We start from the raw sequence: 17758 nt of genomic DNA on the forward strand, positions 1-17758 counted from the left end.
TCTCCCTCTCTTCTCTCTCTCTCTCTCTCTCACTCTGCTCTCCCTCTCTCTCTCAAATAATTAAATAAAATCTTAAAAAAAAAAATCTAATAGAAGAAAATCTTTGTTTTGATTTCAAAAGGTATGTATTATTATCTCCATTGGTGGTAATGGGAAGGTTGAGTCCCATTGTTTGCCCCAAAGCAGCTTTTCTATCCTAAGAGTGGAGGGTAAGATATCAACAACAAAAGGGTGCCTGGATGGCTCAGTTGGTAGAGCTACTGCCCCTCAGGTCATGATCCTGGAGTCCTGGGATCTAGTCTCACATCAGTCTCCCTGCTCAGCAGGGAGTCTGCTCCCTCTGACCCTCCCCACTCTCAAGCTCTTTCTCTCTCAAATAAATAAATAAAATCTCTTTTAAAAAATGTCAACAACAGCAACAGCAGCTACAACAACAAGCTCCTGTGAACTCCAGCCATTAACAATTTGTATCTTTAAAAAGTACATGGTCCCGCCACCACCTGACCTGATAGTCATTACCTCTCTGGCAGATGACTGATGGAGCATCTATTCTCAATCCCTCCATCACCCACTACACACACACACACACACACACACACACACACACACATGACTAATGAATAAAAATAAAACAAGTATTTTCAGACAATGTAATGCTCTATTTATAGTATATAAATTCCTCATCCTCAGTTTTTGAAATATGACTTTTCTCCCGCTTCCTGAATCATGTTGCTGTAAAGACCTTAAAAATTCTTCAATTCTGGGCACCTGGGTGGCTCAGTGGGTTAAGCCGCTGCCTTCGGCTCAGGTCATGATCTCAGGGTCCTGGGATCGACCGCATCGGGCTCTCTGCTCAGCAGGGAGCCTGCTTCCTCCTCTCTCTCTCTCTGCCTGCGTCTCTGCCTACTTGTGATCTCTCTCTGTCAAATAAATAAATAAAATCTTTAAAAAGATTTATAAAAAAAAAATTCTTCAATTCACCCCCTGATTTAGGATAGAAGTCTGATATCTGAACATCTCCAAAAGTTCAATATCTACCCTTTTCATTAAAACTTCCAGCTTGTTTCTGATATATTTATATATGTTTTGAAGTTATAAATAACCATACTTAATTTGAACTTACATTGTATCTTGGACCAGAATTTGATGAGATTTTTTTTTTAAGATTTTATTTATTTACTTGACAAAGATCACAGGTAGGCAGAGAGGCAGAGAGAGAGAGAGAAGCAGGCTCGCCGCTGAGCAGAGAGCCCGATGCGGGGCTTGATCCCAGGACCCTGAGATCATGACCTGAGCTGAAGGCAGAGGCTTAACCCACTGAGCCACCCAGGTGCCCTTGATGAGATATTTTTTCAATTTTTGTAACTGAAGTATAGTTGACCTACAATGTTACATTAGTGTTAAGCTTACAACATAGTGATTCTATAATTCTGTGTATGTCATTCAGTGCGCACCATAATAAGTATAGTTGATGAGACTTCCTTTTTTTTTTTTTTCCAAGATTTTATTTATTTAGGGGCACCGGGTGGCTCAGTGGGTTAAAGCCTCTGCCTTTGGCTCAGGTCATGATCTCAGGGTCCTGGGATCCAGTCCTGCATCAGGCTCTCTGCTCAGCAGGGAGTCTCCTTCCTCCTCTCTCTCTGCCTGCTTCTCTGCCTACTTGTGATCTCTGTCTTTCAAATAAATAAATAAATCCTTTTTTTTTTTTTTTTTAATTTTATTTATTTGACAGACACACAATGAGAGAGGGAACACAAGCAGGAGGGAGAAGCAGGCTTCCTGCCCAGCAGGGAACCCGATGAGGGCTGGATCCCAGGATCCCAGGATCATGACCTGAGCTGAAGGCAGCTACCTAACAACTGAGCCACCCAGGTGCCCAATAAGACTTTTTGGTCAATTTACCAAAATGTCTTTAGGTCAAGATGTTAGAGTCCTATGAAGTTTTAGAAATCTTTCAGATATATTCTTAGAAAAATGACAGAACAGAGTATTAAGGTTTATTCTTTTTTTTTTAAGATTTTATTTATTTATTTGTCAGAAAGAGAAAGAGAGAAAGCATGCAAGCAGGCAGAGAGGCAAGCAGAGGCAGAGAGAGAGGCAGGCTCCCTGCTGAGCAAGGAGCCCGATGTGGGACTCTATCCCAGGACCCTGGGATCATGACCTGAGCCGAAGGCAGCAGCTTAACCCACTGAGCCACCCAGGCGTCCCTGAAGGTTTATTCCTAAAGTACTTTTCTACCGAAATATGAGCTTCAGGATTTCCATAGATCCTGAATTTGATTGAAATTTAGCATTTTATTATTTTTTAAAAGCCTTTATTTTTAAGTAATCTCTACACCCAATGTGGGCCTCAGTCTTACAACCCTAAAATCAAGAGTTGTGTTCTCTTGAGCCAACCAGGTACCCCAAAATTTCAAATTTTAAATGGTTTTAATATTTTATTTATTTACTTATAGAGGATGGAGGGGCAGAGGAAGAAAATCTTAAGCTTTATCTCTCACAACCCTGAGATCATGGCTTGAGCTGAAATCAAGAGTCCAATGCTTAACTTACTGAGCCACCCAGGTGCCCCTTAACTATTTTAAAACCAAGTTTTAAAAGTAGTACACATGTAAATGTGTTAATTGCCAAATAAATCAAATGTGGTTGAAATACTTCTTGAGGGCACCTGGGTGGCTCAGTGGGTTGAGCCTCTACCTTCAGCTCAGGTCGTGATCCTAGGGTGCTGGGATGGAGTCCCATATCGGGCTCTCTGCTCAGCAGGAAGCCTGTTCCTGCCCTCTCTCTCTCTGCCTGCCTGCCTACTTGTGATCTCTCTTTGTCAAATAAATAAATAAAATCTTTAAAAACAGAAAAAAAAAAAAAACAAAGAAATACTTCTTGAGTGACCCAGGGATTTAACAGAAGTTAAAAATCTCATGTAAAGCTACTGAAAATGTATTCTGAATCATAAAGAAGAGATTTAGAGAGAGATTGGGGGGGGGTGGAAAGAAAGGCAGGGTGGTAAAAGGTTTCCTGAAGTCACATTTAATTGGTCTTAGAATTACAGTAGCAGGGCTCCTGGATGGCTCAGACATTAGGCATCTGCCTTCAGCTCAGGTCATGATATCAAGCCCCGCATTGGGCTCCCTGCTCAGAGGGAAGCTTGCTTCTCCCTCTCCCACTCCCCTTGCATGTGTTCCCTCTCTCACTGTGTCTCTCTCGGTCAAATTAATAAATAAAATCTTAAAAAAAAGAACTACAGTAGCAAGAATCTGTTGGAAAGAATCTCTCACCTACACTGAGGAGGAGGATGAAGAAGGAAAAGGAGAGCTCTGTTGAGTGTTGCACATGTCCTTTATCTCATTTGGTCCTCACATAAGTCTGTGAGGCAGCTGTCCTTCTCAGTTAACAGATGAGAAAACTGAATCATTGAAGAATTCCAGTAAATCTGAAGCAAAGAAAAAAAACTGGTTTTTTGTGTATAAAGAAACAGTATATATTAAAAACTCGGAGGGAGGTGCTCCAAAATAGATGAAAGTCTGCTACTGACCAGTATTTCCTCTCGTTTTAAGGATGGAAAGATTCAGAAACAGCTAGATAATTGAGAAGCCTATGGAATGAATCAATGTGATGTGGCAAGTAGATCTAGTAGTTGCTATTTCCATGCTTCTGGTATTCAGTCCATACTGATTAGATGCTGCCAACCCATCCACTTTGAAAAATAGTTCATGTTTTAAAGAAGTACGGCGTTTAGAAATGTCACGATAAATAGAACAATAGTTTCATTATTCAGATTAACATTTATTTTCCAGTCGGGTAGTTTTGTAAAACTACGTAATGCAGCTCAACCCTCCTAAACAAACTTTTTGTGTATGAGACAAAAAATAACACATCTCTTCAAACTTAAGAAATATGGCAAAATAAAGATAGGGAATTGGCCCCAGTCCTACCATCCAGATTTAAGCAAAATGCATTTTGGTCTCGTTACTTCCTTCTCTGCTTATTATTTCATAGTAGTTCTGAGCTTTATGTAATGTACATGCACAATGATTTTTAATAAATTTACCAAGTTGTGCAAATATTATCATGCAAATAAATCCAGTGTTAGAAGATTCTTATTATAGGGAGATGGGTGAGGGATGGGCTAAATGGTGATGGGCATCTAGGAGGGCACTTGTTGTGATGGGCGCTGGGTGTTACATGTAAATGATGAATCACTAAGTTCTACTCCTGAGCCCAATACTATATTATATGTTAACTAACTTGAATTTATTTATTTATTTATTTAAGCTTTTATTTATTTACTTGACAGATCACAAGTAGGCAGAAAGGCAGGCAGAGAGAGAGAGAGGAGGAAGCAGGCTCTCCTCCAAGCAGAGAGCCGGATGCGGGGCTCGATCCCAGGATGCTGGGATCATGACCTGAGCCAAAGGCAGAGGCTTTAACCCACAGAGCCACCCAGGTGCCCCAACTTGAATTTAAATAAATACATTTTTTTACAAGAAGATTTTTTTTTTTTTTTTAAGATTTATTTATTTGAGAGAGCACATGTGTAAGTAGGGGGAGGTGAGGAGAGAGAGAGAGAGAGACTCTTAAGACTCCCTACTGATCAGGGAGCCCGATGCGGGGCTCAATCTCACAATCCTGAGATCAACACCTGAGCTGAAACCAAGAGTTGGAGGCTGACTATGCAGGCTCCACAAAAAAGAAGATTTTCATCATCCCTAAAACAAGTCCCATCCCCACTTTCCCCTAAACCTCTCCTGGCCCTAATTACATTATACTTAGCCCACTAATATACTTTCTATCTATATGTATTTGTCTTTTCTGGATATTTCAGAGGAATGGAATCATACAATAGGTAGTGTTTTGCATCGGGCTTCTTTCATTTAATGTTTTCAAGTTTCGCCCATTTCATAGCATGTAGGAGGTTTTTGCTCCCTTTCACTGCTAGGTAGTTTTCCATTATGTGTAGATCCAGCGTGTTCTGTTGATCCACTCATCAGCTGACAGACATTTGGGTTGTTTCCACTTTTTGGCTATTATGAATAATGTTCTATGAACATTCATGTATGAGTCTTTGTGGACATGGTTTCATTTCTCTTGGGCTTATACTTAAAAGTAGAATGGCTGGATAATATGGTAAATTTGTGTAAATTTTTAGAAAACTGCCAAATTGTTTTCCAGAGTGGTGGAACATTTATTTTCCCAACAACACTGCATGGAGGTTCCAGTGTCTCCACATCCTAGCCAGCACTTGTTATTTTCTCTCTTAAAAGAAAAAAAAAAAGGATTTATGTATTTATTTTAAAGAGAGACAGAGCATGAGCAGGAGGGGAGAAGGAGAGGGGGAGAGAGAGAGAACCCCAAGCAGACCCCATACCCTGCACAGAGTCTCATACCAGGCTCAGTCCCACAACCCTGAGCTCATGACCTGAGCCAAAACCAAGAGTCTGACACTTAACCGTTCTGAACTTGAACCAGGTTCCCGTATTTTCTCCCTTTTTGATTATAGCTACTCAGGGGCGTGTGGAGTGATACCTTGTGGTTTTAATTTGAACTTTCCTAAGGATTAATGATGTTGAACATTTCTTCATGTGCTTATTAGGAATTTGTATATTCTCCTTTCACATGTACTTTGAAATCCATTATCCATTTTTTAAATTGTCTTGCTTTTCTTCCTATGAAGGAGTCTCTCATATTCTAGATACAAATCCTTTATCAGATACATGATTTGCAAATAATTTCTCCTAGTCTGTGACTTTTCATTTTCTTAAGGAAATATCTTAACGTGTTTCTTCATGTCTTTTGAAATACACGTTTTCTAGTCTGATAAAATCCAGTTTATTAGTTTTTTCTGTGGTAGAGCATGCTTTTGTTTTGTTTTGTTTGTTTCTTTGTTTTTAAATATTTTTATTTATTTATTTTGAGAGTGAGAGAGAGAGGACAAGCGCAAGAGAGGCAAAGGGTGAAGAAAGCTCCCTGCTGAACAGGGAATCCCAATTCAGGGCATCATCCCAGAACACTGGGATCTGAGCTGAACAAAGATGCTTAACCAACTGAGCCAACCAGGCACCCCTGTGTTTTTGGTCTTAAATCTGTTTCTTCTAAAAGTTTTATAGTCTTGGTTCAGTTGGTAGAGCGTGTGACTCTTGATCTCAGGGTCATTGAGTTCAAGCTCCACTTAAGTGTGGATTCTACTTAAAAAATAATTTTTTTAAATAAAATTAAAAGTTTTACAGTTTTACCTCTTATATTTAGGTCTGTGATCTAGTTTGAATTAATTTTGGCAATATGGTATAACGTGCATTGTAATTTCTTGAGGTTAAATGAAATATTCTAGTTAGCTACTATAAATTCTTGACGAAAGAATGGCTCTGTGCTTCCTGGAAATAACATTGTATTCTAATATATGTACAACTTTGAGAGAGACCTGCTGAGGCCATGAGGGATGGGGCTGCCACCAAACCTGCCAGATCACGTGAACAAACCTGAGCGTCTGTGGAGTGACATGTCCGGACAGCTTGCCCTCTCACCCAGCATTCTACGGATTAAGATCCATGTCCAAATGAAAGAAATTACCCATAATAGTTGTGTTTCTGTGTACTCTGTTGCCTTACTGTCATGTACCTAGTAAGCACTCAGCTCATGTTATTTGGTCTGATTTGATATTGAGAAGGGTGAACTTCATGACCTTGTAAGGTGTGTATTTTAATGAGTCATTCCATACTCTACCACGCCATGTATGGTTCCTGCTCCAGACCTACTGAATCAGATTCTATATTTTCCTAAGTTCCCCCAAGTGATTTATATGCTCATTAAGTTTGATAAGCACTGGTCTAGAGCAGAGCAAGCTGCAGCCTGCAGACTAAATCCAGTTTCTGAAGGCTTTCATAAATAAAGTTTTCTTGGAACACAGCTTTACATATTATTTATATTGTATGGGCTGCTTTCATTCTGCAGGGGCAGAGTGACTGGTTGAGAAAGAGACCATATGGCCCTCAGAGCCTAAAATATACCTGGCTTTTATAGAAAAAGCTTTTCTGAACCCTGAACTAGGGAAAAGAGGGAATATTCCCAAGTGGTGAGGTGCAGTGGAAGGATTACTGGGAACTACTAGAGGTTATCCAGGTCAGAGCAGAGACTGACCAAAGGGCATAGGAAGCCATTTACAGAACATATACATTGATACACGCACATGCCCCTTATCTCTTAAAATTAATATGCTTCTTAGCTAAACAAAAATAAGAAAGCCTAAAGTGTAGTTGTTGGGAATGTTAATACAAATGAACCTCATACATAAACATCTATAATACACTGATAAGAACTTAGATATCTAAGCAATATAACCAAATATAACTAATATAACCAATATGACATAGGCTTAGACACTCAGACACACCAACAAACAAACCCCCTTCACTTTAATACAAATACAACTCTCTCCTTTTATATTTTAAAGTTGTGTGTGTGTTTTTTTAATCTAAGTAATTTCTATACCCAGTGTGGGGCTTGAACTCATGACTCACATTCTTTTCCAACCGAGCCAGCCAGGCACCTCTCTCTCCTTTTTTATTTTATTTTTTTTTCAAAGATTTTATTTATTTATTTGACAGACAGAGATCACAAGTAGGCAGAGAGACAGGCAGAGAGAGAGAGGAGGAAGCAGGCTACCTGCCGAGCAGAGAGCCCGATGCAGGACTCGATCCCAGGACCCCGAGATCATGACCTGAGCCGAAGGCAGCGGCTTAACCCACTGAGCCACCCAGGCGCCCCTCTCTCCTTTTTTAAAACTAAACTTTTTACCTGGAATAATTTTAGATTTATAAAAGAATTGCAAAGATAGTATAGAGAATTTCTGAATATCTTCACCCATTTCCCCTAATGTTGTCATTTCATATTACCATGTTACATTTATCAGATCTAAAAAACCAACATGGGTAGCATTATTATTGACTAAACTCAAAGACTATTCTCATGTTTCACACACACACAAAAAAATTTTTAAGATTTTGTTTATTTATTTGAGAAAGAGGGTGAGAACAAGAGAAAAAGAGTGCATACACAGAAGGAGAGAGAGAAGCAGGCTCCCCACAGAGCAGAGAGCCCAGTGCGAGGCTCCATCACGGGACCCTGGGATTGTGATTTGAGCCCAAAACAGATGCTTAACGTACTGAGCCACCCATGTGCCCCTCACCAAAAAATTTTTAAAGTTTATTTATTTATTTTTAAGTAATCTGTACACCCAAAGTGGAACTCAAAGTCACAGCCCCAAGATCAAGAGTCACATTCTCCTCTGAGCCAGCCAGGCACCCCTTGCCAATTTTTTATTAATGTCCTTATTCTGTTCAGGATCCCCTCCAGGATACCACATTGCATGTAGTCACCATTATCTCCTTACTCTCCTCTGATCTCTTACAATTTCTCACACTTCTCTTGTTTTTCATGATCTTGACAATTTGGGGAAATACAGGTGGGATTTTTTTTTTTTTTTAGAATGTCCTTTCATTTGCTTTTTGTTTGTTTGTTTTCTACTGCATTTTCACATGATTAGAATGGGCTGTGGGTTTGGGGAAGAATACCACAGAGATGAAGTACTTTTCTCATCACATCGTATCAGGGGACATGACATGACTGATGATGCTAGCTTTCATCAGTTGGGCAAGGTGGTGTGTGCCAGGTTTCTCTGCTGTGAGGATACCATTTTCTATTTCCACATGCTGTCTTTTGGAAGTGAGTCACTAAGTCCTCCTTACCATCCAGTGAATGGGTGGGAGAATTTAAGCTCCACCTCCTGAAGAAGAGCCTCTCAACAGATAGGGACGTATCTCCTACGGAAAGCCTTTCGCTTTTATGGAGGCCTATTAGTACCCGTTTTCGTTGACTGAAAGAAATTCAAAAAGAATTTTCACTTTCAGGAGAAAAGGCGGAAAGCGAAAATAGCGTTAAGCATTTGTTTTGCAGTGAGCAGTTTCGGAGGCAATGTGCACCCGGACAGCCAGAGAGATCCCGCCAAGCTCCTTCCCCGGGAACTACACTCAGCATAATAGCATCGAGCTGCCAGAGCTTGGAACTGTGTCCCCGAGCATCTGTGCTTTCTCTCCATTTATTTTGTACATCCCTTAGCAAGATGGGTCCTAAGGCATCAGAAAAGCCTGAGAGAGGTTATTTTTTGTGTCTGGGAATGCTCAAAAATCTTCCCATATAAATTAATAGTGATTTCTTTTTTGCTTTACTGCCATTTTTGGCTTGGTAAAGGTTTCCCAGGAGCAGTCTACTTTCAGAGAGCAGGGGGAAACCTATATATGGGATTCTTCTGTCCTATTTATTTCTTCAATCATGTACTTATATCAGTATGTACTAATGTATACTTATTGTATACTCTGGGTAATCTGATACTTTGTTATTTGTTGTCCAGATTGTTTTCAGCTTTGGCCACTGGGAGCTAGCTCTTCCCAGATTGTCTGGTCTTTTTTTTTTTTTTTTTTTAAACAGTCTTTATTGAGATATAATTCACCCATTTAAAGTATATAATTCAGTGGCTTTTATATATGCACATTTGTTCAACTATTATTACAACGCTATTCCTCTTAGATCTCCCATCCCAAACCCCCATCCCCTGGCAAGCCTTAATCTATTTACTTTCCTTGTAGATTTCCCCATTCCAGACATTTCATATAAATGGAATTATACAATATATTGTCCTTGTGACTGGCTTCTTTCAGTTAGCATGATGTTTTCAATGTTCATCTTTCTAATCTCTTTTTGTTTGTTTTATGTCTTATTTTTGTATGGTTTCTGTCTAGTCTCTATAATCGTTACAGATCTTGCTTCTACATAATTATAATCCATGTGGTATAGAATTTGGTATTCTGATTTTGTGACTTTATTATATCTACATTTTCTCCATTTTTCTGCATAGTCTGCATATTTTTCTTTTTTAAAAAAATTATTTAAATCCAATTAACATATAGGTTTCAAAGGTAGAGGTCAGTGATTCATCAGTCTTACATAACACCCAGTGCTCATTACATCACTTGGCCTCCCTAATGTCCATCACCCAGTTACCTCATCCCCCACCCCTCCTCCAGCAACCCTCAGTTTCTTTCCTATGCTTAAGAGTCTCATGGCCCCTTGCATGGTTATTTTAATGGTTAAAAAATATCAAGTTGGTGTTCATTTAACACTTGGTTCTCAGATTGTAATGTCAGCTTGTTTCATTTCTCACTATTAAAAATATTTTCATGCCTGTGATTTTAAACTTATACCTTAGGATAGAGTACCAAAACAGAAATGCTTGAGGTAAACGGTAGAATCATTTTCATGATTTTTTTGGTTAAATTCTATCAAGTTACACTGTAAAAAAATTTTGTAACAATTTAAGGGACCACTCACAATGTATACATATACACCTATCTGTTTCCTTATAATCTTACCAGCATTCCTTTCTAGTTTAATATACAATAAGAAAGGAAATGAAAGAAGTCATTGTGTTAAATGTTTTACAAGAATTACATCATTTACCTCATTTGATCTTCCACTACCACTCTGTAAAGTAATTGTTGCTTCCAGTTAACCGAGAAAAGGCTGAGCGCCAGAGACTTCCCTGGTTACAGCCAGAGGGCAAATACCAAAGGTCAAGTCCTGGAAGATTGCAGAAATCCAAGCCCTCTCGTTAAGAACTAAGGCCAGAGAAAGAAAGGGAGCCAAGGCCCTGGATCAAGAGGACAAAGACCAGGAATGCCTGAACTAGACTGAGTCAACAGGAAGTGCTCCTGATGAGTTCCAAGATGCCTCTCTTCAATGCCGTTTTATAGGCTCCAGCCAGGGCTTTGTGAGCGTACCTTGTTCATTCAAAGTTTCCAAAACACAATAACCGCCAGACTAGTCACTTGGCATCTTAGAGTTCAATCACATTTAGGTTTAAGAAATAAAGTTACTATACATGCATGCGTATTTACATGTAAATTAATAGAAAGTCTAGAGGAATATGCACCAAACTTAAAAACATTGGTTTATATCTTTGAGGAAGACTGATAGGCTTTGGGGCAGGAGTCGGGGTACCAGAGTACTTTATCTGTCTGCTTTGTTTGAATACTGATGTGATTTTCTTATTAAGGGGAAATTATCACTTTAAAAATGTTTTCATTATTTCATTCATTCAACAAACATTTATTGGATAATCTCTTACACTAGGCACTGTGCAAAGATCTGAAATAAGATATGAATCCTACCCACAAGTTCATGTTCTAATACAGTGTTTTTCAAACGTTGGGCCACAGTTCTTTAGTGGCTTCTGAAATTAAAAATCTGTGGATCATATTGTATTATAACCCTAAGTATAAAATAAAATATCTGTGAGTCTTTACTGATATAAATAAGTGATTGAGTAAATAAATAATAGGGTACAGTAGACAGATCTCCTGTGCAGCAGAATTCCAAATAATTAGCATAGGTACTTTTTCTTCAAAGAGATGGAACATAACTTCCCAACCCTTAAATGTGGGCTACATATAATGACTTCCCTCCACCAAAGAGTATGGTGTGGAAAGGATAACTTTATATTACAGAAACCTAACAAAACTGTCTCAGTCAGATACCAAGATCAGGTTCAACAGTGATACATCATGTTGATAGTATGTGTATTTTGTGTGTTGGGGCTCAGTCTGTTAAGTGTGTGCTTTTGGCTCAGGTCATGATCCCAGAGTCCTGGGATCAAGCCCTGCATTGGGCTCCTCGTTTAGCAGGAGGCCTGCTTCTCCCTCTCCCACTCCCCCTGCTTGTGTTCCCTCTCTCGCTATCTCTCTCTCATGTGTCAAATAAATAACCAAAATCTTAAAAAAAAAAAAAAATACATTTATCTACGTAACCCAAACACCTCACACCTACATTTTTTATAAAATGTCACAAAAATCACTAGAGTACAATATACACAGAATGGATAGGTATTGTTTGGTGAACATCATATATAACTCAATCAGATACATATGTACATGTATGCTGGGTCACAATAAAAAAGTAAAAATCAGGGGCGCCTGGGTGGCTCAGTGGTTAAGCCGCTGCCTTCGGCTCAGGTCATGATCTCAGGGTCCTGGGATCGAGTCCCGCATCGGGCTCTCTGCTCAGCAGGGAGCCTGCTTCCTCCTCTCTCTCTCTCTCTGCCTGCCTCTCTGCCTACTTGTGATTTCTCTCTGTCAAATAAATAAATAAAATCTTTAAAAAAAAAAAAAAAAAAAGTAAAAATCACTGGTTTTGTAGGAGAGCTTAGTATGTAATCAAATTCAGCCACCTGAAGTTGATGCTTAGTAAGCTTAAATGAACCTCTAATGACACTAATACACTGAGCAAGGCAAAGAGACACTGTGACAGATTCAAGATGGCATCAGATTATGAGTCAGAGGACCAGAATTCAAGACTTCACTCTACATCTCAGATTATCCATTTTCCCATCTGCAAAATGAAGGGAGTGCACATCAGGGCTGACAGATATAAGACGCATATGTTGCCACACCCTGCTTCCTAACCTGCAGCTGACATACTCATCATTCATGGCATCCGTTTGAACCTAAACAGTTGCAGAATCCTTCCAAACACAGTGCTCAAAGCAGCACATACAGTTAGTCATGGTTGGCACCCAAGTTACAATCTATTTGTCATCTATGGAAGACAGTCTCGGAATACACCATCAGAAATATGAAAACTGGGGGTGCCTGGGTGGCTCAGTGGGTTAAAGCCTCTGCCTTAGGCTCAGGTCATGGTCCCAGGGTCCTGGGATCGAGCCCCACGTCGGGCTCTCTGCTTGGCGGGGAGCCTGCTTCCTCCTCTCTCTCTGCCTGCCTCTCTGCCTACTTGTGATCTCTGTCAAATAAATAAATAAAATCTTAGAAAAAAAAAATATGAAAACTGTACCCAATTCAGCACACATTTCAATTGTTCCTCTCCTTTCTCTAGGCATTCAGTTTGTGTCATAAAGGGTCTTGGGATATTGATCTGCTCATATTCTACTATGACTATACCAAACTTCCTCCTCTTGGCCTTTAGGCATCCTGACATTCTTCGTGTAAGACTTTCCTCAGTGAAATGTCCCTTCCTTATCTGTCCTCAATTCACACAGGCTCTTGGGTGTGGAATCCCCTAGGTCCTGGCTATCAAAACATCTTCCCCAGCCTGTGTTGTTGAATGCAAAGAGTTTTATAAACAGAGGAAGTTCATACCTGCTTCTTGGCTACTCCCAGCACTTGTCTAGGCATATTCTTTCCTTATTGCCCTACCTCAGTTTCATAATTATTTGATTTCTCTCCTCCCTGATGATTAGTAACCAGGAGAGGTACTTAAAGTATTCATCTTCTGTTCTCAAACATGTACTTGTCTCTGAGTCTCCACATTGTATATTTCGGCTTTGTGTATTTTATAATGGAGTTTACAGTTTTACTTGTCTACTTTATTACCACTGTGTAATCCTACAGTTATAAATTGTGTAATTGTTTATGAGCATGCAAAAAAAAAGATGATGTATTTGAGCCTTTAGATGCCTTCAGCTACTATTTTCAAGACTTGCATCCTAATGAGTATCAATTCAACACGCCCTTGTTTGTTATCCTTGTTCCTGAAGTCAGTGGGAAGGAATGCTGTGCTTGTTAAGGTAGAAACCAATTTGATCCTTTGGTGTAACATCTCAGTGGGATCATTTTACGTCTCATTTTACCGTAAACTTAACACAGCCAGACGTTTAAAAGCAAAGGTTTGGGCATGAGTACCTTTGAGATGTTATCTTTTTATTTAAAAAAGAGAGAGAGAGAGAGAGAGAGTAGGGGAAGGGGCAGAGGAAAAGGAGACTAGCAGAATCCCTGCTGAGCAGGGGACCCCTAATGGGGCTAGATCCCAGGACCCTGAGATCATGACGTGAGCCAAAACCAGAAGTCGTCTAGATACTCAACTGACTAAAGCCTCCCAGGTCCCCAAGACAGTAGCTTTTTTCTAGCTGGCAGTTGGAATCCATAGTATAGGATTGTAATTTCTAAATTTCATGAAGATTTTTCTTAAATAACTTTGCTGGGATGCCTGGGTGGCTCAGTTGGTTAGGTGGCTGCCTTCGGCTCAGGTCATGATTCCAGAGTCTTGGGATCGAGTCCCACATAGGGCTCCTTGCTCAGCCTGCTTCTCCCTCTGCCTCTGCCTGCCACTCTGTCTGCCTGTGCTCACTCTCTCTGACAAATAAATAAAATCTTTAAAAAAATAAATAAAATAAAATAACTTTGCTGAACGGCAATAAAAGAATGGGTGGTAACTTAATTTACTGGTCTCCAGCCATAATTTACTGGCAGTAATTTGTGAGAATAAAAGCAGCACTTAATACCAAATGACTAAATGGAGTATGTTGCAATCCCACCTACAGTAGTGAGCTTATCTTCCTGGAAGAGGGAGTGAATGACTACAGGCCCTCTCCCCCCCCCCCCCCCCCCCCCCCTCCCCGCATGGCACAGCTGCCATGTCCCCCGCTGAGCTGGTCTACAGAACATCCTGCCCTGTGCCCTCAATGAACATGGCAGCCCAGGCTTTGCCAGACTGGGCCTGGCTCTTTCTAGCTGTTTGTGTTTGGCATTGTTGTGAGATAACCACCTGTCTGATACGGTTTAGGAAATAAGAGATGAGCTTGAGGGGCGGGGCAAAGAATAATAGAAAATGTAGTCCAAGAATTATCCTGTAACCTGTTGCAACTTTTCTGTAAAATTATTCCAAATTTTAAAAGTTCATTTAAAGGGCACCTGGGTGGCTCAGTGGTTTAAGGCCTCTGCCTTCGCCTAGGTCATGATCCCAGGGTCCTGGGATCGAGCCCTGCATCGGGCTCTCTGCTTGGCAGGGAGCCTGCTTCCTCCTCTCTCTCTCTCTCTCTCTGCCTGCCTCTCTGCCTATTTGTGATCTCTTCTATCAGATAAATGAATAAAATCTTTATAAAAATAAATAAAAGTTCATTTAAGAGGGGCACTTGGGTGTCTCAGTTGGTTAAGCACCTGCCTTCGGCTCAGGTCATGATCCCAGAGTCCTGGGATGAGCCCCATATCCGCTCCCTGCTCAGCGGGAGGCCTGCTTCTCCCTCTCCCACTCCCCCTTCTTATGTTCCCTCTCTCACTGTTATTCTCTCTGTCAAATAAATAGTAAAATCTTAAAAATTTTTAAAAAGTTAATTTAAGAACTATTATTAATGGGACGCCTGGTGGCTCAGTCTGTTGGGCCGCTGCCTTCGGCATGGGTAGTGGTCCCAGGGTCCTGGGATCAAGTCCCTATGGAGCTCCTTGCTCAGCGGGGAGCCTGCTTCTCTCTCTGCCTCTACCTGCCACTCCGCCTGCTTGTGCACTCTCTGTCTCTGTCTCTGTCTCTGTCTCTCTCTCTCTCTGACAAATAAATAAATAATATATTTTTTAAAAAAAGAACTATTATTATTAACCTTGGTGTTTTGCACTTAATTTTCACAGCTACTACAAAATGTGAATATGATACTGTCAAGGGAGTCAGGGAGACAGCTCCAATGCTCCTGATCAAAGAAGCACTGGCCATTGGTCAGTATTGTGCTCTCTTGCCCTGATCATTTCGAAATCTATAGCAAGTGTAGGAAGACCCAACATGAGTTTCATTATAGATAAGTTAGAAATTAAATTGCAAGCATGGACCCTTGGGAGTGATGAGGACAAATGAGGGGGTGCCAGGCATGTGCCTGGCTTCTAGGCTGCCTCTTATTTCTGACACAAGTAATCTAGAGACTTTGGGGATCCTTCCATCCCTGAACTTCAATTTGATTGGCCTTAGAGTGGGGATAACACAAGTAGCTGCCTCAGAGAATTGTGGGAATTAAGGAATATAGGAAGATTGCTTGGTAGAGGACCTTCCATAGGACGTGTTAGAGGGCCGTGGTGGGGGGCTTTAGCAAATAGTGGAGATTATTACTACTGCTCCCAACACTGAAGAAAGAAAACTTCACTGTAGAGCTTGTCTCTCCTGTCCATAAAATAAAGTTCACCTTATAAACTCTTCAAGACCTTTCTGCATTTTATATGTGTGTGACTTGAGCAGTGTTATCAATGCTTTTGTAAATATTTACTATGTTTTGTATTTCACTTAATTCCAACAACTTTTGCCTTAATAAAATGTTCTAAACATTGGGAAAAAATCACCACTTCTTTATCTTTGTATTCTCTTGGTACCTGACACATAGTTGGTGCCCAACAAAAATGATGAATCTATTGAACAAATACAAGTAGCAGAAGTATTGGGGAAATTCAAAAATGTTTTGAAAGAGGGGCACCTAGGTGGCCCAGATTTTGATCTCAGGGTTGTGAATTCAAACCCCACAGTAGGCTCTGCACTGGGCATGGAGCCTACTTAAAAAAAAAAAAAAAAAGTTTTGGAGTATAACTAATGAAGATTTCTGTTTAGCTTTTTTTTTTAAACATTTTATTTGTTTATTTGACAGAGAGAGATCACAAGTAGGCAGAGAGAGAGGAGGAAGCAGGCTCTCCACAGAGCAGAGAGCCCAATGTGGGGCTCGATCCCAGGACCCTAGGATCATGACCTGAGCCGAAGGCAGAGGCTTTAATCCACTGAGCCACCCAGGCGCCCCCCCCCACTTTTTTAAACATTTTATTTATTTATTTGACAGAGAGAGATCACAAGTAGGCAGAGAGAGAGGAGGAAGCAGGCTTTCCACGAGCAGAGAGCACGTAGATTTTTGTTTTGTTTTTTTTTTAAGATTTTGTTTATTTATTTGACAGAGAGAGAAACACAGTGAGAGAGAGAACACAAGCAGGGGGAGTGGCAGAGGGAGAAGTAGGCTTCCCATGGAGCAGAGAGCCTGATATGAGGCTTCACAACTGAACCACCTAGGCACTCTTCTAGTTTTGGGTTTTTTTTCACTTTTTTTTTTTTAGATTTGATTTGCTTATTTGACAGAGGGAGAGTGAGAGAGAGCACAAGCAGGGGGACTGGCAGGCAGAGAGAGAGGGAGAACCAGGGACTTGATCTCAGAACCCTGGGATCATGACCTGAGCCAAAGGCAGAGCTTAAGCAACTAAGCCACCCAGGCGCCCCATGTTTACTTATTTATTAAAACCTTATTTAATTTATAGGAGCGAAGACCAGTATTATCAGATCACATTTTATTTACTCCTGGTTCATCTACAGAATACATCTAATATTATTGATCTTAACTTTCTGTTGTTCCTTCATCCTTCAGGTTCTAATTACAGCCACCCCTTAACATAACTTTTGAACTATCTGGAAAAATACCGCCCAGGGGGAAAAAAAATGATAAAATTTTTTCTCATGGTGAATAAACAAGGACAGACCCGACTTTCTAAATACTATGAACATGTGGAGATCAATAAGCGTACACTTCTGGAAACGGAAGTCATAAAGAGCTGTCTCTCCCGATCTAATGAACAAGTAAGTTTCTGCTTCTCTCTTTTATCTCCGCATTCAACTTGGCAAGGGCAGATCTGTTATTACCGAGTCTCAAGGGCCATCATTTTCTTTGAACTACATTCTTCTAACAGCTATTAGGGAAAATAACAAATGAAGTGAATGAAGACTGAAGCATAGCTCTCTTTTACATCCCCTTAAGGAAAATACAAACAAGGAAAACCAGGAAAAGCTTTGAGTTCTTACTCAAGTCCAGGTATTTGTCTGAAATTTATTCCAGCTAATAGACATACCTTCTTTTTTTTCCATATGAATTTAGCCCTTGGTTATTCCCAGCAGGTAGCTCTCTTTAAGCCAAGAGATGA

The 17758-nt window shown here is 40.3% G+C and overlaps 1 protein-coding gene across 1 annotated transcript in view; it reads left to right on the forward strand.

Annotated features, from left to right (window-relative positions):
• Positions 1-17758, forward strand: part of AP4S1 (adaptor related protein complex 4 subunit sigma 1) — a 52420-nt gene that overhangs the window by 11036 nt on the left and 23626 nt on the right. Inside the window, exon 2 of the mRNA XM_059373050.1 lies at positions 17209-17417. Within this exon, the coding sequence (XP_059229033.1) occupies positions 17280-17417 (138 nt within the window). The 5' untranslated portion in view covers positions 17209-17279. The remainder of the gene's footprint in view (positions 1-17208; positions 17418-17758) is intronic.

This window comes from Mustela nigripes, chromosome 13 (genome assembly GCF_022355385.1).
Source record: "Mustela nigripes isolate SB6536 chromosome 13, MUSNIG.SB6536, whole genome shotgun sequence".
Lineage (NCBI taxonomy): Eukaryota > Metazoa > Chordata > Mammalia > Carnivora > Mustelidae > Mustela > Mustela nigripes.